Below are 24648 nucleotides of genomic sequence, written 5' to 3'. Positions count from 1 at the left end.
GGCCCCTAATTTTACCACCAAAACTGGGAAAACTTTTTGACTCGAGTATAAGCTGGGGAAGGGGGGGGGGGGGTGCAGCAGCTACTGGAAAATTTCAAAAATTAAAATGGTCGGAGTTTTTGGGTGCAGTAGTTGCTGGGTGCTGGGAAAGCAGAGGGGGTGTTTTGGTTGTCTGTCTGCCCCTTCCCTGAGCTTGAGGACTGGGGTTTTTCCCCCACTTGGAATTCAGCTTGGCTGAATATAGGGTATCTACAGTGCTCCTATTAACCCCTCCCGACAGAACAGATAGACCGGGCACTTTCAGACACAGGGATACCTAATGTGTATGTGTTTCACATATACGGTATAATATATACCGTATATACTCGAGTATATATGGTATATACTAAAATAAAATGTAAGATTTTGCAATTGCAATGAACTCACTGGAAATCCTTAAGAGTTTTGTTCCGTACTGGAATGGGAGGTTCAGGCAAGATAGGGGCTTTCATCTCTGCAGGTAGCGTATCAATGGAGATTCGCTGCTTTTGTCGAACATCAAGGCATATTGGTGGAAGGTCTCTTACTGAAAAGCAAAAGGAGAACATTCAATTAGACTCTTTATCTTACAGGAAATTGTACGTTTTCATCCTGATACATACCAAGCCTGGACAAATCCCAAGAGACAGGTTCCTTGATGCACCTAGAAATCTGTTGTTGGTGCCTACTGGAACTTTTCGAGTAGTTTTCTTATGTCGTCTATGGTAGTTCTTACTACATCTACATTATTTCCTTCTAATGCTCACAGTATTTTATTCGTCCTTTGACAATATGCTGTGTTTTAAATAATTGATATTATATAAAGCATTATATTATAGGAGTTTTCCAGGGAAACAGAAATAAAATATGGGGGCCCTAATGTAACAAAAAGTTACTCACCTCTCCTCTGCACCAGTCCTGCTGCTCTTCATTTTCTGGTGTCTCCTGACATAGGAAATGCCTGCTTAGGAAATCACCCTCCAAAGTGATGATCGCCCCCCCTTAGCCAGGGATAGGCTGAGCCGCCATCTACAAGCATGTCCTGTGCCAAGCAGTAGGAGATTGAGAGCAGCAATGACCCAGGCAGCGCACGGACTGGAGCAGCTGGGCATTGGAGAAAGTGCATAAATATTGTTTATATTAGGACTCCTATTGAGGCAAGTTAGGGATATTTTCCTGGAAAGCCCATTTAATATATTCCATCACAAAGGTCACTGTGGGTTGTACTGGCTTCTGCTATTATCATCCTGGCCACCAGGACTAAGATTTATTAGCACTACTGCTGCCTCTATTAGGGGCATAACAAGTAACCGTGGGGCCCCATAGCCTCAGTCAACTTGTATAGCGACGTCACAGTACTGGGATAACCCACATTTCAAAATCATTTGCACAAACTATTTTATTAACCTCTAGACCATATTGAATTAATTTTTGTACAGAAAAATTAATTTATTATTAAATGTTCTTTTTAAGAAGCACAACATGAACCCCACACGGTTTCCATTATGCTCACTAAACCACAATCTATTATTTTCTCGCAAGTGTGGCTTCAATAGAATGTAATAAGACACTTGATGAATTTCTAAAACCAGATTAAAAAATTAACCAGAATGAATAGATGTAAGTGTGCAAAACTAAAAATAATGACTTCACAAAAGCAGGTGACCAGTTGGATCAATGGTGATCAACATGCCAGATAAGACCTCGAGCGCATCCCTTTGACTAACTTAGAAAGTCTCCTGTTGTAACGGAGGACAGGGTATTGTATACTAGATTGTAATCACCTTAAATGTTCCAATCCCATTCTAATGCCAGACATTGGGTGAGAGATACAGGGAGCTCCCTAGTAGTCCAAGGAATGATGCCCTTACATGCGGGTCCAATTTGTATCCCATTCTGACACTAAGTTGGAAGGCTGAGCCTTGGAGCTTGCTAGGCAGTACTGTCTATCAGATGTCATGCAGTTGTGAAGGACCGCCAGCATCCAGTTTGTTGGGCTCAAAACATGTAGTCATAAGCAGAGTAGGCCGATGAAACAAACGCTCAAACGCACTGCTTTACTAGAGTATGATTTAACAATACAATGGTGAAACAACTACAAAATAACACTTGAAGAGGACCTTTCACCAGCTCCACAAACTCCAACTCTTTGCATGCTTGAATAGGTGCAGCTCCATGGATTCTGGCACAGTTGGAATTTTTTTCTCTAGCCCTCACCATTCCTGAGCAATCTTTGCTGATAGTTTCAGCACAGTTATGATCTCTGCTGTCAGGTGGGCAGTCCCAGACTACCTTCTGCTCCAGCCCAGGACCGCCCACATTACAGTAGAGAGCAGAACTGCGCTGAAACTAATAAATGATTTCTCAGGAATGGTGAAGGCTAGAAAAAAAATTCCAATTGCCTCAGAATCCTTAGAACTACAACTATTGCAGGATACAATGAGTTACAGTTGGTGAAGGTGGTGATAGTTCCTCTTTAAGTGGGGTATATAGATTCTGAAGCAGCATGATTCAACAGCTGCACTTCCGACAGCGCAACATTGACTGGAATAAATGTAACGCTACTGAGAACCGAAATCTAAAATAAAACAAGTCCTATATATACTTTCCAACTTCCCTGGAAGGTACAGAAGGCGACCAAAAAACAGGGTGACTTCCTGGATTTCCAGAAAAAAAGAGGCAAATCGCCAGGACAGCTGTCACTTTGGTCATGACTGGCACGTAAATTGCCCAAATCACATACAAAGAGGGATCATAGCCCATTTAATGCCCAGTCATAAGAAATAGGCACGGTATCATACAACAAAAGGGGGTTACTATTCCCAGAAGGGTTGTGATTTTGGTCGAAAACATTCATAGTGCATGGCGTGTGCCGTGATCCTCATAGTCTGAACCACACTTGGCAAGTAGGATATGAAGTAGCCACATCTAGCACTGCAATTACACAGTGCCCAAAATGACTACAAAAATTAATAGGACCCATGCATGAGACTCAGCAGGCATCCTACAGCTGTTGTTCCACCCTGTATGCCCCCCCCTGTGCTGCCCCACACTAGTGTCAGATCAGATGAGAAATGGAACCCGAGGGGCTCTTTAAATATATTTCCCCCCCCCCCCCCAAGGGACAGACTATCCTCTCACTAAGCACAAACTAAACCTAGCAAACGCCCAGAGCCACCTGATCAGTTTAATAGTTTACGTTATAACTTGGAAGGATACCAGAGCATACCATTCAGATGTTGCCCTGCTCAGATTCCCACTCAGGACTCAAGTGGTACAATCCAGTGGCGCTTACCGAAGAGCTAAAGTTTTACTTACTTTTTGGATTTTTTTTTCCATTTAAGAATAAAGGAGACTTGACCCTGAAGGGTTAATTTAAAAATTGTTGGAAAAATAAAAAATAAATAAAAAATTAACGTTGCACATTTGTTTTCATTCAATTCCCCATAACTGTTGCCGGTACAGATGGCTCCAGCGTTTTTTCACGCAAGCATTGAGCAATACGCTGTGATGGCGAGTGGGAGATCATGATGGTTTATATAGACTGTTCCGAATTTGTGAATGAGAGCAATATTACAGATGGGAGGCCGACAGCCACAGAGTACAGAACATGAATCACACAATCCCACACACTAGCAGCCAGCCATCAGCGCCATTGATCGTACAGAAAGCTCCCCCTCTGCTTTCACAGCTAGAAATTGGAAAAACATCACAGGGATTTGGATTAAACTTAAAGTTAAAAAAAGACTTTGGAGTAAACATTGGGTTTTTTTCAGCCTTAACCCACTTGCCCCTTTTGTATTAAGAAAGGCTAATGTGGAAAAGCAGGAAACGTTAAATATACACGTGGCAGAGCCTGCGGCTTGTGTATGTATTCTATGGCGTTCTATTAAAAGCCGTGTATTTTCCCCTCGATGCTTTGGAGCTGCTGAATCAGGATTTATATAACCCGAGCTGAAAGAGATTACCAAGCACTAGTCAGATATTACCGCCATCTGCACACAGCACTATCCCGAGCACTTTCCTGCATCCCATATCTATCATTAGATCTGTGGCCTCCATTAATAGTTTATCACAGGAATCAATAATCCATATTTAAGGATCTTCCATTATCGTGGATCGGTCACCACTCCTGACATGTACATACTTGCATTGCCCATGACATTAGAATTCTGTAATATCTTTGCTCACAGCTTTGTATTGTTTTGTTCCCTCTGTCAAAGAGGTGTGCACTGACAATACCAATTTGTAAGACATGCAAAGCCCTCCTTTGGACTGAGCTGACCTCTTAAACTTGGCACAGTCGCTCCAACATTACCCCTTGTGCCCCTATCCAGCACTTGTCCATGACTGCTGCACTACTAATGGAGAAAGAGAGTGAGGAACATCTTGGCAAATCTCAGGAGAAGCGAGGGGCCCTTAGAGAGAGAAGAAAAAAAAATTCTGTACTGAGCCGTATTGATCACCAGTGTCCCTGAGGTATTTACATCTCCTGTATGTATTAAAGGAGGAAAATGGCTGCAATAACAGAGAAAGGCCTACAGGACAGAAGAAAGAGTCTCCCTTATGCAAGTGAAGAGCCATGGAGATCAAGAGGAACATCTGATAATGTCGAGTGGTGTGGAGTGATGGAAGAGTTCAATGTATGGGAAGAAAGGGAATTCCCTCCATTCAATAGGTTGCAGAACAGGCTCAGACAACCAGACCACCAACTAGGGTGAAAACAAGATAGTAAGAAAGCAAGATAACTGGTGAGGGAAGGGAGTCTTCCTTCCCACAGGACAGCAGAGGAACATATGATGTGGCTCAAGATGGAGGTGGCAGGGGGTATAAGCCTGAATTCAAGGTGATAGCCAGAAGTGATCCAGAAGTGAAGTGCCATGGGTTGGAGTTAACTGGGGCCATTATATGGGCAGGAAATGGACTGAGCAGAGTAATGTGGCCAGCTGTGAAGTGGTTGGGGGAAGGAGTTCCTCTGCATCAAAGACTCAGTTGTCTGTACTGGTAAACCAAAGTGAGCGAGACACCTGAGCCATTCACATGTTGTGATAAACTGTATTCTGTGCTTTATATAAAGGGGTTGTCAAGCTAACAATTCATTGATGACCTCTCAGTTTGATAATGAAAGAATAAGAGATCGGTGAGGGTCCAACACCCGGGCCCCTGAAGAGCAGTGGAAATTAAGTAACACTGTCAAAGTGTAACAGTATACAATCCTCTAACACTTACAAGACGTTATCAGAAGTTACATTTTTCGTAAATTTCTTGTAGGATATATGATAGCAAAACAAGAAATAATACTCCAAAATTGAAACATAGTACTGTATGTCTAAGAAGAGACATCTCAAGAGTGGAGAATTTGTAAAAGGGAATCCGTAATAATAACCCCATTAGATTAACATAGGGCAAATATAATTACTTTTAATTAGTATCTTAAATATCAATAAAAGCAGAATGTATTCATCTTTATAGAGTACAGGATTTGTAAATGTAAGATTTGCTTGTAATACTACAAACATGACTTGTGTGATAGACGCCAATAGGCACCACCAATGAAGCTCTTTTCTGGCTATGAGGATTGTTATGTCCAACATAACCCCAAAAATGACTGTGTATACCACAGATATATAGTGTATACCACAGATCATTCATTTGTGGTTTGGGAAACTGTTCCAGGCAAAATGGAGTTGAAACAGGTTTCTAAGAAAACACAATAGTGGTCTTTACTTAGGATAGGCCATTAATTCATCAGTGCAGGTCCAACCCAACCACAACTACTGCCAAAAATTAGAAGAGATGGGTCTTAGCTGCAGAGCCAAGCGTAGCCACTAGCCACAGGTACAGACCTACCACAGTGCAAGGATAAAAGAGCAGTTTGCCAGGTTCTGCTAACTGATGGGGATCCTGAGGATCAACTATTAAAGTTTTTGGAGTTTGCTATAAAGTGACCTAATCACAAAAACTAATAAGATGAATAGGGTTGTCTCATTCACTGTTCAAAGTCTGACCACTGGTGGCTCCAAAGCTGGGACCCCTACTAATAACTAGAACGGGCGGGGGGTTCTGATCTTCGTATTCTCCTCCCAGCATAACTGTAATAACGGGAAGTTTGAGTGGTGAAGTGGTCAAACATGCTCACTGCCCACTATTTATAGTCTACGGAGCTAATGAAGACAACGTCAAAGAGAACCTTTCACCTTTCTAACTCCCACCATTCCTGAGCAATTGGTGTAGTTAGTTATAAGTTAACTAGGCTCTCTGATGTCAAGTAGGTAGTGTAAGCCAGGAGTAGGTAAGGAGGCGTCTAATTCTAGATGCGGTTCTCAATCACGTCCCTACTGTCTGTTTTTGCCCGGCACCTCCCACTTGACCATAGAGAGTCTAGGTAGCATATCAGGCATTGAAATTAACTTGACTGATTACTTGGGAACAGTGCAGGCTACAGGAAAAATACCATCTGCCCCAGAATCAGTGGAGGGGAGACTGATAAGAAGAAGAAAAAGAGTTCGAGTTGGTGGAGGTGGTGAAAAGTCCTCTTTGAAGTGTCCCCTCTTATAAGTACATGAATCAGCGCCATTTACTACAGTGATCACTTTCACACAATCAATAGTTCATAATCTGTTCCCTAAATCCTTCCTCCTAGTAAATCTGTCAGCATGTTATTAAAACCTGCTGTAGCGGGCTGGCAGAGATAGCACACTGCTCATTACCATATGTTGTGCACTTTATCCTGGCACCTGGAAGAACATGATTGCAGACTGGTATTGAATGGCTTGATAATGACGGCTAAATTCAGCTATGACAGACTTGCTAAATACAAAAATATACTGACACCGGTAATACAATCTTCTATGGAATTAAATTAACCACAATTTTTGCACAAGTGCATGTATGAACTGCAAGTCTGGGAGTGGACTGTGGAGTAAGTATGTAAGTATAAGTGAAGAAAAAAAAAAAAATCAGAAAGTGTTGCATGTGATTAGATGCTTTTCTTACATCCAAGTTATGTTTTAAAGCGGATTAAAAGGTTGGGATTTCTCCTTTCCAACAGGGGGCACTAGAGGCACTAATTTGCCTACAATCTATTTATAACATTCTACTTATTTTTTATTTTTTTTTAATGTAGATTGTGAGCCCCACATAGAGCTCACAATGTACATTTTTCCCTATCAGTATGTCTTTTTTGGAATATGGGATGGAAATCCATGCAAACACGGGGAGAACATACAAACTCCTTGCAGATGGGTTTTTTTTTTTTGTCCTTGGCGGGATTTGAACACCAGGACTCCAGCGCTGCAAGGCTGCAGTGCTAACCACTGAGCCACCGTGTGGCCCCCATTCTACTTATTTTCACATGCAGGGGCGTAACTTGATGGGTTGCAGAGGGTGCAGTCGCACGTGGGCCCTTAAGCACTGGCATCAGTATTGAGATTGCAGCTTCCATCTGGCCCATAAACCAAGGAAACCCACAGATTCCCCAAACCACACTAAGGCTGATTAAACTTCTTAGATCCCGTAACCATCACTATCGAGAATTTGCGGTAGGGATGAGGTACAGGGCCCCGGACAAAAGATTGCACCGGTGCTCTCAAGATTTTAGTTACGACACTGCTCATGTGAATCATTAACACCAATATATCTTTAAATAGTCACTCAATTTTCAGACAGCTTAGTCTCATTTCATAGAGCATGCATAGAGACTCTGGACCAAAATGTAATGCACTTCAGTCAAAAATATGGCTGCTTTCTGCTTGAAAACCTCTAAAAGTTCTTGCTACTGAGGGTCTCCATCCTAGCTCATTGGCAGCTCATTGCCTGTTACCAAGGAATTCCCGTCCACAGATACATTAAATAGAATAGAAGTGAATAGAGAGGGGAGAGGTTGTTTTCCTCACAGCCTGCACATTTACATCTGTAAACAGCTTTCTCTATGCATGGAGTGAACATTCTGCAAAGCTCACATCTTAGTGTAAGAAAAGACTATTTATGGGACTGGAACTACTTCTGGCTCCTTGTGTGGTTACAATTGGCATATTATTCATAGACAACAAGAAGCTTTCCTGACTGTGCTCATAGATTTAAAAAAAAAAGGTTTGCAGCCATAATGGGGATATTGGCAGCAGAAAAACGGTGTCTATAAAAAAAAAAAAAGCCTTCACCGCGGAGAGGCTACATAAGGACTATGGCAGTTTGCTTTAAAAACGCATTCAAATGAATGGGTTTTAAAACATACCGCCGGCAAGCCATCCCCTAATCAGTTTTTCTGGGGAATAAGACGGAAACCCATGAGCAGACAACAAATACTAGTGTGAACTCCCCCCTAAGCAGTGAAGATGCCGCAGCACTCATCCAAACAGCTGATCAGTGGAGGTGCCGGACCACCAGTGATGTTATATTCATGACCTGTCCTAAGGACAAGTCATGACGATTTTAGCCCCAGAAAATGTCTTTAAAGCAACTCCAAATGTAGAGTTCCCCTTTAATACAACTATCATTAGGACTTAACTAAGGAAAAATAAACCAACTTAATTCGCGCACACAAAAAAAATGTAAGAACAATCCCAAACAGCCAGTCTATAGACTTGATCACAGCTCTATTCATCCAGAACAGTTCTCCCACCATGGTGTATGCTGTTGTTTTTGCGGAAACAGCTGCGTACATAATACTTTTATTTACCATTTTTGTTGTTGGGTATAACAAGCTGCGTAGGTGAGCATCTGTTCCCAGCGGCTTCTTTCTTTTGGTTGATAGTTGAAATGAAACTGCTGAACGTTGAGAACTGGCCCTTCGCTGCTCTCTCCATCCCCTGCAATTAAAAGGAAGCAATTACTACAGGATAGGTCTTACGGCACATCTCCCCCATGACTAGTACTGTGCTGCCACCCGAACAAAGTGGCACACAGAGTATCATTACGAGAATACTGACACCTTCACATAGTGTCATTTTGATAGTGTGATGTAATATTCAGGGGTGCTATTACTTATGCAATGTTAGATGACTCCGCACAAAGGCATTGTAATGCTGGGATTACATCTGCAATGCCTGATGTCGGAAGGGTTCTGGCAGTTTTGCTGCTGGATAATGCTGATGTCAGGCATGTGGCTGAGAAAGAATAAGGTAAAGCATTGTCTTATTGAATATTTTATGAAACTACTGATGCAAAGTGGTATAAATGTATCCATCATCTGCCCAATCAACCGATGCCATTAGCTGAAACAACCAGATAAAAGAAAAAAGTGCAACGATAACAAAAACAAATAAGGGTGCAAAAATAACAAAAAGTAAATAAATAAAATACAAGAAAAACCAAAGAATTAAACACATGTGCAAAGCTAGCCTAGTAAGCTGCCAGGGTAACTTGACTTTGGAGAATTGGCCCTGGTGACTGAGCTATCCACTGTAGACTGACTACTGGACGGGAGGTGGGCTAAAGGAGTCCTTCTATAACTGCTTGCAGAGTAGGTGGGGGTTTAACCCTATGGTCATCACTAGAGGAAGGAACAGCTGTGACTACTGGGGAAGTGGGGCAGATTTATCACACTTTGTATGCCACTTTTGTGGCGTAAAAGGCAAGAAAAAGTCATCTTTTTGCTCCACACTTCCCACTTTCCTGGAAGGAGTCATGTCGAGGGACTTGCCAGTGTGGAGGATGTCAGCTTCTGTAACCTTCATTTTGGACTCCAGGGCCATGTGGTGCCATGCCTGTAGCCATTTCACACTCCTCTTTGTTTAGAGACCTTACATCCTCAGCTTTAATGAGATGTGACTCCTATCCTGCTTCTTGTCCAATAGCCATGTGCCAGAACTATTTTACAACCTTGCCACCGATCATGTTATGCTAATCATATTAGTCCAACCTGTTCTTTGTCTATACAATGTATGCAACTACCTCTTTCCCTCCATAAAAGCATAACCCACTATATACACCATAGCTATGTGTGTGTATGTGTGTCTCTCTAAGCTAGCTTATACATCAACTTTATTAATTCGAACTTCAATAGGGTGATACTTAGATCGGATTGCGCTCACACCAGATTTCTGATCAATTATGACATTTATTGCATAACCATCAATGCAAGTGCAGGCCGCGGGTGAAAGTGCTCCCGGCAAACATGAGCCACCAGTACAGGGGATATAGGGACATTGTATGTGTCCAGGTCTAAATTTACATAACCTTCACTGCCTTGTTGCATAGGGTTGTAAAGTACGATCGCTAATAATAGTTCTGTGCTATATTGTCATGTATACATGAAAGTGGCCATGTAAATGACTTGAATATAAGATGGAGAGAGAGGAATAATAATGAACATGGAAGCACTAAAGCCAAACACATCAAAAGATTATTATTCTTTACACGGAGATCAATTGGTTTTAACACAAATGAGCCCGGACCATGGGAAATAAACCTCTAACACCATATTTATCTCTCCAACTTCAAGTCCTTTATGGGAAAAAAGCACAAGGAAGGAAAAAAACCAAAACAAGACAGATAATTTGCAAATGACTTCCTCTCCTCCAAGTCTCTATTTCACATCGCCTGTTGCTATGAAATACAGTCTGATTGTCTCCGTTGTGGAGCTGAAGACACCAGATGTTATGTCTGTAACTAAACCGTTGGCTACAGGCGCTTTGGATCTGAAGAAGAGTATGCCGCAATCTGGATCGGACATAAAACCCTTTTTATGAGGGTGACATAATACAAAACACAACATCATCCTTCTCTAATACATGTATATTTTACACATTAATCATCAGGATCCCGCTTCCAAAAATAGTGCAAAACAGAGGAAGGGAATAAGAATTTCAATTTATTTCCAGCCTCCTTTGTAGACCATAATGTGAAAATTACAGTTGCAAAGTCCCAGAGTTACATAGTCATATTGTAGCCTATGGGAAATGTGCCCAAGAAACTCACCAGCCATAGCATTGATAAGGCTGAAGGAAGCCAATGTGTCTTTCAGCTCTTTATTAAACGATACTTAATACCATGTTGTACTGTAGGGTAATAATGAAGAGTACAAGATTTATGGCATGAACCCAACTTTCCATTTCCAATTGGAATAGCACAATTGAACTGCTTTCTTTTGATCTCTGGCAAAAAAAACCTTATTGACATCAACAATGCTCTGCTACCAGTTGCCCGCCCACCCCTTCACCATATGCCCTCGCTTGTTGGTTGCTAGTAGAAGGAACGTATGGCAACAAGTAGTAAGCAATGATGAAAGAACAAGCCAAGGTTATTCATGGCATTGGATAATATTGGCATGGGTATGTAATTGATGAAAATGGACGATCTATTACCATAAAGTTAATTTAATGGCAGAATTGTAGACCAGAAGCCATAACTTCAACATGGAAAAAGGGCTAAATCCCATATCTTATCCAGTGCTGAATGTCCTCATGAAAACCCTCAAGAAGAAGTGATTTTGAGGCAAACAAGTATATGAAATGCCCTGTGACGTGTTATAGTCTGTTGGGCATCTGGATATTGTGATGGGATATGGATGGCCCTATATGGTTGTAGGTTGTATGTCTTACAGGTATGGAATATTGAAGGTAACTCCAATTGGGAAAGTCCATACTTCCTTGAGAGTGTTTGGGATGAACAACTGGAGATTCATCAGTCTCTGCACCCTAGTCTAACCATAAATAAGAGACCGCTATGGAGAATCCTTTTCCTTGGCATTAAACACAGTAAGGGTAGGTTCACAGTATTGTTATTACAGGTAGTTTCTGAAGGTATTCTTAGTCTTCTATGAAGCCACCACAGTATAGTTTAGGAACCGAAAGCCAAGATGAAAACCACTGGGTCTTGTTTGGTGCATTTTGGACAATAATGGCTCTCTATATGACTAATAACACCACTATAGTGGCCACCAACTTGTACTTTCTCCAAAAAGATCAGATGTTTGCTATAAAATGCGGCACTTGGGGTGGGGAGAAGTTTCATTTGAGGATAGTAAAACCTTTCACAAGACTTTTCTCAGCACTCTGTGCATTAGAATTGTATAGAAATACTAGTTATTATCCATTATTACAGTGTGTCCTCCCCGCCAGGCTCTGTACACTACAATAGACGTTGTCCCAACGGCGATGACGGTAATGTCACTGCTACACTATATAGACCATGGGGGGCCAAGGAACAGGTGGTGCAAGTATTCAAATATTATATTATAATAATTGAAAGGTTTTTTTGTATAGCAATACATGAAAAAAACCTTTCTGACCATCCAAAAAATTGGAGGTGATGTAACACCCAACACAAAAGAGTAAGCTTGGGGTTCCTTTATATAAAAAACTATAACAAATTCCTTCACAAAAAGTGATAGATTACCATTCTGAAAGCCAACAATCTATTCATTCTTGATACAATTCTTAGCCCATAAAGGAGCTTGCCTGTCTATGTATAGTTATACTGTCCTTGGGGTATATTTAGAGCGCTATTAAGAGACAGCCCATGTCTCTGTGTCCTAGGAAGAGTCAAAAACAGAATAAAATACATTAGTCCCATTAAAAAGCCAACACCTATGGCGAGAAATCAATTTTTTCTTGAATACCGCGGTTTCCAGCATGCCCGAACAACAATAACGGAGCAAGTCTTTTATTTGCCAGAGTTCCTCGAGCTGTATGGTATATTGTGGTGAAGATCATGTGCTCCATTGCCTGCGGAGTAGTGAAGAACACTGAGAAGAACACAAAGGCTCCTGGTTGCACGTGTTACAGATGAAGAAAACTAATCATGGAGGAATTACAGGAACAAGTCTTCTTTTCAGAACCACATTAAACAGGCGGCTATGAAATCCATACTGTGCAAATCTAAATCACAAGAAACTTCGAACTGGGAAGCAATTGAATAAATGGAATCGCAACGCTTTTCGCTTCGGCCCAGCAGGGGACGCTGCGTTCATATCATGCAGCGCCACCTGGTAATGCAGAAAGGAAAAGAGTCATCGTGAGAAAACTCAAAAGATGTTTACAAAGGACATCTTTTGCTTAAAGACAAACGCCAGTGAAATCTTGAGATTCCCATATGCTTTGCTGAGATCTGTAAAGTTTGATTTTAGGCAACAAAGTCAGGCCAAGTTCACATCTGCACCGGGTGTCTGATGCAGATCTGTCATAAATTGTCAGATGAAAAAGTGCTGGAAACCAAACTCTCTCATCTGGCTATTTCTGAAAAAAAAAATGTGCACACAACAGACACCTGGCAAACCCCACTATAGTCAATGGGGTCCCTTGGGCACATCCATCATAGAACATATTAGTTTTTGTTTTCTTGTCGTTCTTGTGGTCCTCTGATGGGGGAGAAAAATTCAGATATGATCATAGCATGGCCCACCTAGACACATTTGCACATAAGAGAAGGCATATTGATATCAGGGTTGTGGGGTCACCAGGCCAAATCCTCGACTCCACTGCCTCTAGTTTTGCCACAGCCCAGTGAACGAAGCCAGGCGGGGGGGGGGGGGGGGGGTACAGGAGCAGTGATGGCACAGGTATATGGACGAGTATAGTTTATTTTATTTCACCACAATTCCTGGTGATGGACAACTTTTGTAGAGAATGTATTGCTTTAATATTAACACATACAAGTATATCACAGCTCCAGGCAACCTCTGAGTTTTAGTGAACCCTAATATGGCCCCTTTAGACTCCTACAGAGCGCGACTGTTTTTCCACATGCCTCATATGACTTGGACAGAAAAATAAATTGTGGCATGCTCCACTGGATGCTGTAGTGCGGGGTTATTTCAATGGTAGTAGTCCAACACATGCAGAACTATATGGTGCTACATGAAGACCGCAGTGAGCCTCCCTACATGATGCAACTTATGTTCTGTGAGAAGGTGACAGGCAGAGTGCTGGAATCACAGTATATCTTCATCAGGTTTCTGATATATGTGTAGTCCAGGGCAGATCTTCAGTAGGCCTCAGCCCCTGGTGTGGGTCCTTGGCTCATTACTGGGCCATAAAAGGTTGTAGAGTCTGTACTTCAGGGCAGATCCTGGGAGGGAGGAGGAGGCGCTAGGGTCTGTCCTGCAATACTGAGAGTCTGGCGAGACCGTACTGTGTGATTTTGTTTGTTTGTCTGGTTGGTAGTAAGCCACGTGTATAATTAGGTTCACACTGTTTAGTTAGTGCTCGGACGAGCAGGGTTTTATTTAACGTTTTTGCCTGAAGTTAAGGCTGTATTTTATTTTGCTTATTTTTTTTATTTATTTTTTTTCTGGTTTATTTATTTTGCTGTTTTTTCTAAATAAACCTGTTTGCACCAGATTTTGTGTCCCTGTCTCTGACTGGTTGGGTTCGCACCATTGCTGCTACCGAACTACCCTCTCCACAGTATATACAGCTTTATTTAAGAGCAATCCAATATTAATGTTCCACATAAACAAACTATCCAAGAAGTTTAAATAAATGATTTAAAAAAACAACAACAAAAAAAACAACATTATTCTTCCCGTATATGCTGCTGGAGGAATGAAGCCGGCTGATAAGTGAGTCTTTATGGGTGCGTTGGCCAATAAGACTTTCTTTGCATAGTTTGTTTTTCCAGCTTTGCCGTCTTACATTTTCACGTTAGGGCGATGAGCTAACACCATAAATCACGTACTGACTGCAGGAGAATTCCATCACTGCCTCCCATAGCAACCCACCATAACTTTCCTGCTACACATGGTGAGCAGAAGGAGAAGAAGGGTGACATTTTTACTTCATATTATGGATGTGAGCCATGGATAGGAGCAGTCACAACCTATAGGATTTCCATAAGCAATAATAGGGTGGAATCAGAACCACCTTAAAAGCTAGCAATCCATATTATACCCCATAGGTCTGGCGTGTGCGGCACATTCCTGTCAATTCACATACAGGATTACAATTTCCCAGGGACAATGTCTGCAACATTCTCATCCACACTGCGATTTAAATCCTTACAATTTACATGAACTCTGCTTGCTGTTAGTGAATAGGAACATTCTAGTTTTATAAAACCCAGTTAGATAGGCCCCATGCACACACGGAAATCTGTATATTAACCAGAATACCCTGCACACACATGGTCAGGAGATTAATACTCCTTGTATCCCATACTATTACATGTATTATATAGATATTATAGAAAACTACACAATCCAAGCAGAGAACTTAGGAACAAGGAGAAATGGATACAGCAAGTAGACTGGAAAATTGTGTCATCTATAAACCCATTTAAAGGGAGTTTTTCAGCAAAAAAAACAAAAAAAAAAACAGGTAACCTACACTTTCCAAACATGCCTTTCCTTGCTCCACATTTCTGCTCCATTTTCAGCATTTTATTCTTATGTAAATTCTCAGAAAATTGCTTTGGGACATTTCTTCTCCTGATAGGGCTTTGTTCTCCGCTCTAACTAACCACCCAAAACTGCAAACAAAGTGTGACATACTGGGCAATGTCACTCAAGGAATTAGGGACAGAGCAGAACAGCAGCTAGGGACAATGTAGGGAAGAGAGGAGAAAAAAAATTGCTGATTTTCATGAAAATGGAGCTGCAAAGAAGAACAGGAAAGGCAACTTCGGAAAATGTAGAGACAACTCTGCAAGGTGCTGTCATTAGTTTGATACCAACTTTCTAGTGGGCAGACTCCCTTTAAGAGCTTGTTTAGGCTGTATACAGTCTAGGTAATCTTCTGGGACTCAAACACATCAGCAGCAGGTATTCTCTGTAACAGTTTCCTACAATATACCAGTGTAGGTAACAATGTATCTGCCTGAAATCCAGAGTTTTCTAGAACTGATATAATATCCTTCATGTAGATGAGTCTCAAACAAAACAAATCTCACTGTTGTCCTCAGGACCCAGTAACACAAGTTCATCTATCAGCAGTGCAGTGGGAAATAAAAGCTGTAGGGTTGTTACAGACAAACAGAACACTGTAAGGCCTGGTTCACATCTGTGTTCGGTATTCGGGAGTCTGCTTGGGGACTTCACAAAAGGAATACCGAACGCATTAAAAAGCGGTGAGCAATGAAAGCACACGGACTCTATAGACTATAATGGGTCCGTGTGTTTTCTGCTCGGTGTCCGCATGAGTCATGTGGAGAGGAAAGTAGTTCAAGCAGACTGTACAGAATGCAGATGTGAATACAGAATACAGAATGCAGATGTGAAGCGGGTCTTGGGCAGTTTCGATACATGGGATCAGGTCTTTTGTCACACTGAATGAAGCAGCTCACATACAGGGTGGCCATTCTCCCCATCTGTTGAGGTGCCAGTGGTGGCATCTCAACTCTTAAGACATTTAATAAACCTTTCATGTTTTGCATTGATATTTTAAACCATATCAATCTATCAGATATAAGACCATATCCTGTCATTGGTCTATATATAATATTCAATATAATGGGTTTCCCCACCAGACACTTCAATGCCACATTGTCAGACTATACTGTACCCATAAGTGCCTGATAGGTGACCACTAGGAAGTTGCAGCAAAGAGTAGCGGTCTTAGTGCTCTAATCCCATTGATAAATGTATAACATGTCTTTAGCTCATCACTAGATAGAATTCTGCCTGCATTCACTTGAAAGCACTTGTATAGCTTCCTATAGTCAGCTGTTACTTAGCGACTATACGACAATCTGCCACGTTTCCAGCATGTGTTCTCAATAACCAAGTGGCAGCTCATTGTCTCCGAGGATTCTTTTAATAACTTGTTATTTTCACAAAACAAAAAAGGCAACTCAAGTATAATAGAGAAAATATAGAAAGAGCAAGGAAGCAGCGGGGTAAAGGGCAAAGATACCCGCGGGGGACATGGCCAAACGTGGCAGTCATTTATCTCTGGGTGCCGGCCCAGTAAGATGGCTGGACATGATAAAGCCTAAGAGGTTTTATGGTTAGTTCACAGATGTGATATCACACAATGGCAGTTTCCATTATGCAAGAGACGCTCAGCCATATAATAATAAATATATGTAAAAGCTTACTTAAAGTGTACCTAAAATTTTGGAACAACGCCTGATATTCTGGCAATATTTGTGACATTAGTCCCTAAAGGTTTGGGACTATTTCAGGGTTTTTTTTGTTTTTTTTTCCATTCATTCAACGAATAGGAGACGCAGAAACAAGGTTGCAGAACCAGACAGAAATAGAACCAGGCTGAGTTCCGTTGATATTATGTTGGCCCTATATATACAGCAGGAAATAAGTAAATTCGGACAATAGTGCTGACCTAGTCCTGCTCACACAGCTGAAAGTTTAAAGAGGACCTTTCACCATATCTGGGCACATGCAGTGTTATATACTGCCAGAAAGCTGACAGTGCGCTGAATTCAGCGCACTGTCGGCTTTCCCGATCCGTGCCCGGTGTAAAGCGCTATCGGTCCCGGTACCGTAGCGCTTTACAGTCAGAAGGGCGTTTCTGACCATTAGCCAGAGACGTCCTTCTGCCTCGCGGCGCCAATCACGCTGTGCTGTGAGAGCCGGGAGGAACGCCCCCTCCCTCTGCTCACACAGCTTGTCCGTAGACTAGCATTATCAGGAGAGGGAGGGGGCGTTCCTCCCGGCTCCACAGCACAGCGCGATTGGCGCCGCGAGGCAGAAGGACGTCTCTGGCTAATGGTCAGAAACGCCCTTCTGACTGTAAAGCGCTACGGTACCGGGACCGATAGCGCTTTACACCGGGCACGGATCGGGAAAGCCGACAGTGCGCTGAATTCAGCGCACTGTCAGCTTTCTGGCAGTATATAACACTGCATGTGCCCAGATATGGTGAAAGGTCCTCTTTAAACTTTCAGCTGTGTGAGCAGGACTAGGTCAGCACTATTGTCCGAATTTACTTATTTCCTGCTGTATATATAGGGCCAACATAATACACAGCCCTGTACGAATCGCTGTCCCCATACACAGTTTACTATCATTGACAGTAAGCAGAAGTTTTGGTATATTAGAAAGTTATGGAACTTGTCAATATCCAAAGAGAAAGGAAATTTTTACATATTTTTCATAGCTTCATTGCAACCAATACGAAGCTATGTCAAATGTCTCCATTGAAAATCAAGAGTAATAATAATAATAATAATTTCAGAATGTTGTGACTATAGATAGTATACAGACATGGGTCTCCATTGTAATAGACTACAAACATATGTCACGTAGTCTGTCTCTCTCTTGCACTGAATAAGTGTCAGTAAGATACAGGCGACAAATGAATGGGAATATGAATGCAGGCTTTAAGGTAGTTTTACACCACCGCTATTAAAAGTCTAATGTTCAGAGGATCAGAACAACGGAAAATTTATTTTTTATATACTGATTGATACAAACAGAACACGTTCCATTTGTATCCATCTATATCAAAGGAGTTATCCACTTTCATAAATTTCATTTAATAGATTGGGAAGAGTCCAACAGTCAGGTACCCCTGCAGATCAGCTGTTACTTGACTGGGGCTTCTGGCAGAGAGCTGCCATGCTTCCATCTGGTCTTTCATAGTGGTGGTTGTGAGTTATTGCATACACTTGTACACAATATTCATGTAAGCAATGCCCAGAGCTGTAGTCCAGTAACAGCTGACCTGCTGTGCTCCCCATAGTTAGACCCTCAACGATTTAAAAAGGGGTTTTACAGGCCAAAAATATCAATGATCTATCCTAAGGTTAGGTTATTACTATCAGATCGGTGAGGGCTGACACCCCCCATCAACCAGCTGTGCTCATATACAGAGAATGGAGCAGGAAGCAGACAGCTTGGTTCTCTGTATACAGTATTGGAGAACAGAAGGTGTCCGTTAAAAAAAAAAAAATAATAAAAAAAAAGGACACCCATCATAACGGACATAAATGGACAGTAACTGATAGCTATCAGTTACTATCTGTTATATGTCCATTGCCCATAGACCTCGATGTTAAAAATATAAATTAAAAAAAACTGACATTTTTTCAAATGGCCAGGAAAGTCCTGCATGTAGGATTTTTTGGTCCGCTGGACACTAAAGGACACAAACAGAGACTAAAGGCAATAGATAAAATGGACACAGTTCGTGTCAGTTGCTAAAATCTTGAAAGGACAATAGCCACGGACACTGCTGTGCGCACAGCAAGGCTAGTGTGAAAGTTTTTTTGTTTTTTTTTTAGTAAGCACCTGTTATATAAGGTCTGTTGACTTCCAACTGTAGGAGAAGCACACATTATTAAAGGGGTATTCCCACGTCGCACACTCACCAGTCTTCAATTATGTAAATTCTTCTTTCTTCCGGCTTTGTTGCGTCATTGGTGGGTAGAGTCACATATGCAAAGCCAGCGGCGAGAAGTCGTCGCTTCTATGCCACTGGCCCTGCGTGTGCGCTCCCAATGCAGTTAGACATCAGATGTACAGCCTTCACAATGCAATTTAGACCTGCTCCTCTGCCCTCCCCTCCCCTCCCCTCCGGAATAGCAGCATCGCTTCTGCCGCTGCTGGCTTCATGCAGGGCAGGAGCGTAGCGATGTTGCAGGCACCTGTACCGGCGTCTACACTCCCCGGCATCCTCCTCTCTATTACAGCGGATACTGGGTTTGTATTGGTGGCCCCTTCCCCCCAAAGTGTAAACTACCCCCCTTCCAGGCTCGCTCCCGTGCACTCCCTCCCCCCTGAGAGCAGCAGATACATCACTTGACTTTTGACCAGATAAGTCAAGGGATGTGTCAACAGAGAAGTAAATAAAGTAAGATAGTGGACAAACAAAGCAGTTTTGCTGAAGCAATGTATTTAGGAAAAGTCTTACATCCACATTAACAAGCAGTATAGATAGGATCCTTGTGATGGGACAACCCCTTTAAGTTTATATAACACCAACATATTCTGCAGCACTGTACAGACGGTTCTCATCACTCACATATTGATTCCACTTTCCATTTACACTCAAAAGCTAAACTCCAAATTAAACTCCAGGTATCTTTTTGGAGGCTGTTACATAAGTGGAGTACCAAGAGGCGCAAGCGCAACAAGGGCATATGTACTCCATACTGATGAACCCAGGACCCAGTGCTGAAAGGCAGCAACCACCGGGCCACCATGTTGCATTACCTGGAACATTTATTAACTGGATGGGGGACTGCTGGGACCCCTGCTGATTGTTCCCCACAGCTTGGGAAAATGTAATGGAGTGGTGATCTACTATGCACCCTGCTGCTCCTGTCAAAGAACTGTGATGCTGTAGACAGTCATAGACTTGGAATAGAGCGGCAAAGGGCACACGCGACCTCCATTCTTCCATTCTTATGAAATCTACTGTTAAAACACAACAGTCCAACTAGACACAAGCATAAACATGACACATCTTTGGCACAGTGTTGTGCATCTAGATTGGGGTAAAATGTTTTGACCTGGGGCCACACGGTGGCTCAGTGGTTAGCACTGCACCCTTGCAGCGCTGGAGTCCTGGTGTTCAAATCCCTCCAAGGGCAAAAAACCATCTGCAAGGAGTTTGTATGTTCTCCCCGTGTTTGCATGGATTTGCATCCCATATTCCAAAGATATACTGATAGGGAAAAAAATAAATTACATTGTGAGCTCTATGTGGGGCTCACAATCTACATTAAAAAAAAAAAATAATGTTTTGACTTACTAGGAGGCACGGTGGCTCAGTGGTTAGCACTGATGCCTTGCCTCACTAAAGTCCTGGGTTTGAATCTTGCCAAGGACAATATCTACAAGGAGTTTGTATGTTCTCCCCGTGTTTGCATGGATTTGCATCCCATATTCCAAAGATATACTGATAGGGAAAAAAATAAATTACATTGTGAGCTCTATGTGGGGCTCACAATCTACATTAAAAAAAAAAAATAATGTTTTGACTTACTAGGAGGCACGGTGGCTCAGTGGTTAGCACTGATGCCTTGCCTCACTAAAGTCCTGGGTTTGAATCTTGCCAAGGACAATATCTACAAGGAGTTTGTATGTTCTCCCCATGTTTCCGTGGATTTCCTCCAGGTACTCTGGTTTCCTCCCATACTCCAAAGACATACTGATAGGGAATGTAGATTGTGAGTCCTACTTGGGGTGGGTGTGGATTTTCAGAAAAAGGGGGCTTGGCTTAAATGCATCACAATAGCATCATAACTTTCTCAAAGTAAGGCTAGGTTCACGTCTCCGCCTGGGGATTCCGTTACCCATTCTGCTTGAAAAATGTGGAGAGAAGCAGTGCACTTCTCGCAGGCGGACCCCATTGTAGGCTGTGGGGTCCGCAGGTAGACGCTTTTTAAATCGGATTAAATTTCCATTCAGGGGGGCCATTCCCGAACGGAAACCCAAACGTAGGTGTGAAGCTAGCGTAAGGAAATTATAAGTTGGAATAAACATACAATAAACAGTCCGCAGATAAACCAGACTTACCATCCAGCATCAGTCACTGTGATAAATCTGGTGTAGTACCAGCCTGCCTAAAGTTCACACTGTCTAGCGATTGCTAAATCTGAGCCAGTGTTTTGTACCAAATAGCAAACTCACCTCTGCTACATCTTCTGCATTAAAGCACTGTATTTACAAACTGTATCATTTAATAGAAACATCTGAAATAATATAGATAATTATTTAGAAATGGTAGCAAAACAACCCAAAGCTATTCTTCATCCCAGGACCAGAACACTGGTGACTGGATCACTGAGGATCCATTATTCCACTGGCTCATGGCAGCCATTATACACAGGCAGTAAAGCTATATGGTCCACTTTCTCCTCTGGAACATAAACACCACTTGGTTCCGACTATTGGAAGACATCTAAGATATTGATATCCATTCACCTGGGTGATGGATCTCATTCTCAAGTATCTCAAGCCACCCTGACATATTAAAGTGTTACTAGGTAATTCTACACATACAGTGTATATATATATATATATATATATATATATATATATATATATATATATATATACACACAGGGAAGGATTCTGTCATTGAATGACACTACAGTCAGTGTAAATGGCTGATACCAGATAGCAATAGCCAATAGCCTGCACTATACTGTCAGAGATAGGACATGTGATAGCAGACAGAAGACAATTCTTATAAAGCCCTTTCTCCTCCTGGCAGAACTTTTCTGCAGCTCCAATAAAGGTTGCCACCCAGCTTTCCCACATCTACCTAGTTCTGCAGGAATATAATCCCTGCTATCATGTATCTGTATACCTAGTAAGATTCCACATGCAGAATTGTAGGAAAGCTGGATGACAACACATAAAACTTAGTAACAAACTCAGCACTGCTACATCTTCGACACAAATGTATTTAGTATCACATACAATGATCAGGATGATGATTGTAGTAAAATACAATATTATGGGACACGGTTGCCAGTCACCCAACTTTCCCAGATAAGGAATAAGATTTCTCATAGACGTAGATGAGGAGTGTCCCAGGGTAATAGAGATGGGTACTCACCCCGGAGGAGGCTGCGCACAGGATGGGGGGCAGCTTGTCCCTCTGTCGCTCCTCCTGGGCTCCCTGCTGCTGCTCCTCTTCCATCTGGCTCTCGGCAGATCCAGCAGACAGTGAGCTCTGCAGAGACATCCTCATCACAGCAGGTCTCCTGCACAGGAGCTTACAATCCAGGGGCACAGAGGATAAGGAGGAGACCCCCTAGCAGTCATGTCACCGGGGCCCGCAGCTCCCCCATGGGGCACAGCCAGCGCTCTCTCCCGCTTGCACTGAGTTGCCCATGAAAGGAACTCACAACTCACTAGACTGGAAGAGCCATCCAGCCAGCTAGAGGAGCCCCGGTGACGTCATGGTCACTGGATCAGTCACATGACCGTGTGGGCGGGGCCTGGCTCTGCTGCGCTGCTGTGTTTATGTGAGGAGCTGATCTCTCCGGTCTCATCTGTGTGCGGGGACTACAACGCCCAGCAGGCTCATAGCACTAGTATCAGCGCAGCACAGCTCACTGCTGAGCAGGACATGCTGGGAGTTGTAGTATCACACCGGCTGCAGCACATCTCATAACTCACTGTTCTACTGAGCAGGACATGCTGGGAGTTGTAGTATCACACCGGCTGCAGCACATCTCATTCCTCACTGTTCTACTGAGCAGGACATGCTGGGAGTTGTAGTATTACACCAGCTGCAGCACATCTCACTGCTGACTGTTCTACTGAGCAGGACATGCTGGGAGTTGTAGTATCACACCAGCTGCAGCACATCTCATTCCTCACTGTTCTACTGAGCAGGACATGCTGGGAGTTGTAGTATCACACCGGCTGCAGCACATCTCACTGCTGACTGTTCTACTGAGCAGGACATGCTGGGAGTTGTAGTATCACACCGGCTGCAGCACATCTCATAACTCACTGTTCTACTGAGCAGGACATGCTGGGAGTTGTAGTATCACACCAGCTGCAGCACATCTCACTGCTGACTGTTCTACTGAGCAGGACATGCTGGGAGTTGTAGTATCACACCCGCTGCAGCACATCTCACTGCTGACTGTTCTACTGAGCAGGACATGCTGGGAGTTGTAGTATCACACCAGCTGCAGCACATCTCATTCCTCACTGTTCTACTGAGCAGGACATGCTGGGAGTTGTAGTATCACACCGGCTGCAGCACATCTCACTGCTGACTGTTCTACTGAGCAGGACATGCTGGGAGTTGTAGTATCACACCAGCTGCAGCACATCTCACTGCTGACTGTTCTACTGAACATTAGCAGGGCATGCTGGGAGTTGTAGTTTCACTACATTACAATAAACAAGGTTTCCAGTCCACAGTGTTAATGGTTATATCAGGACTTGCTGGGAGTTGTAGTGTCACACATTCTTGCACCCTTTAGGTTTTGTTCACATCTGTGTCAGTGTCTCCAAAGATTCCATCAAAAGTCCCACATGAAAAAGTCCTGGAAGCACATGAGGGAGAAATCCAGTGCACCCCATTATAGTCAACAGGGTCCCTTTCTACTTTTTAGGCCCCACGTTGCATTAAGACAGTTTTTTTGTTGCAGATTTTGCTGCGGTTTGTTGAGCCAAAGCCAGGAGTGGGTTGAGCAGTAGGTAGAAGTATTAGTCCTTTCTATATATTTCCTATTCCTTTTGTAGCCATTTTGGCTAAAAAAAAAAATGCACCAAAATCTGCAACTATAAAAGCTGCGTTTCGGCAACATGGGGCCTCAGCCTTTCTATTCATATGACGGAACAGATTAAACAGCTGTGATGTGAATGTGCTCTTACTGTGTAGGTTAATAATATGGATGTTGTCTGTTTAGTATATTAGATGTTGTGCGCATTAGAAAGTTGTGTTTATTATTTAGTTATGAATGTTATTTATTGTGTTTATTGTTTTTTATTTAATATTATTTATTTATTGTGTGTATTAGAGAGTTGTGATGAAGTCCTAAATCTCACCATCACATCCAGTGCGTAAATTATATATTTAAGGGGTTTTCCCCACAAAAAAAACCTATCCCCTATCCACAGTATAGAGAATAACTTGTAGATCAGGAGGGTCCAACTGCTCAGACCCTTTTGTGAATAGAACGGCGGCCAAACAGCGTGTGCACTGTTCCATTCATTTCAATGGCAAAACCAGAGAAAGCCGAGCACTGTACTTTCACTAATTGCAGCACTCCCATTGAAATGAATGGTGCTGGGGCGCGTCTGCATCCACCATTGCA

The 24648-nt window shown here is 42.5% G+C and overlaps 1 protein-coding gene across 1 annotated transcript in view; it reads right to left on the bottom strand.

Annotated features, from left to right (window-relative positions):
* The window catches only part of HECTD2 (HECT domain E3 ubiquitin protein ligase 2), an 80567-nt gene extending 57827 nt beyond the window's left edge, over positions 1 to 22740 (bottom strand). The window contains exons 1-3 of the mRNA XM_075257934.1: positions 22425 to 22740; positions 8696 to 8825; positions 427 to 565 (exon numbers count right to left, since the gene is read on the bottom strand). Of these exons, the coding sequence (XP_075114035.1) occupies positions 427 to 565; positions 8696 to 8825; positions 22425 to 22559 (404 nt within the window). The 5' untranslated portion in view covers positions 22560 to 22740. The remainder of the gene's footprint in view (positions 1 to 426; positions 566 to 8695; positions 8826 to 22424) is intronic.
* Between the last annotated feature and the right edge of the window lie 1908 nt (positions 22741 to 24648).

The sequence above is a fragment of the Leptodactylus fuscus genome, chromosome 10 (genome assembly GCF_031893055.1).
Source record: "Leptodactylus fuscus isolate aLepFus1 chromosome 10, aLepFus1.hap2, whole genome shotgun sequence".
NCBI classification, from domain to species: Eukaryota; Metazoa; Chordata; class Amphibia; order Anura; family Leptodactylidae; genus Leptodactylus; species Leptodactylus fuscus.
This window is presented reverse-complemented; position numbering and strand designations above follow the sequence as displayed.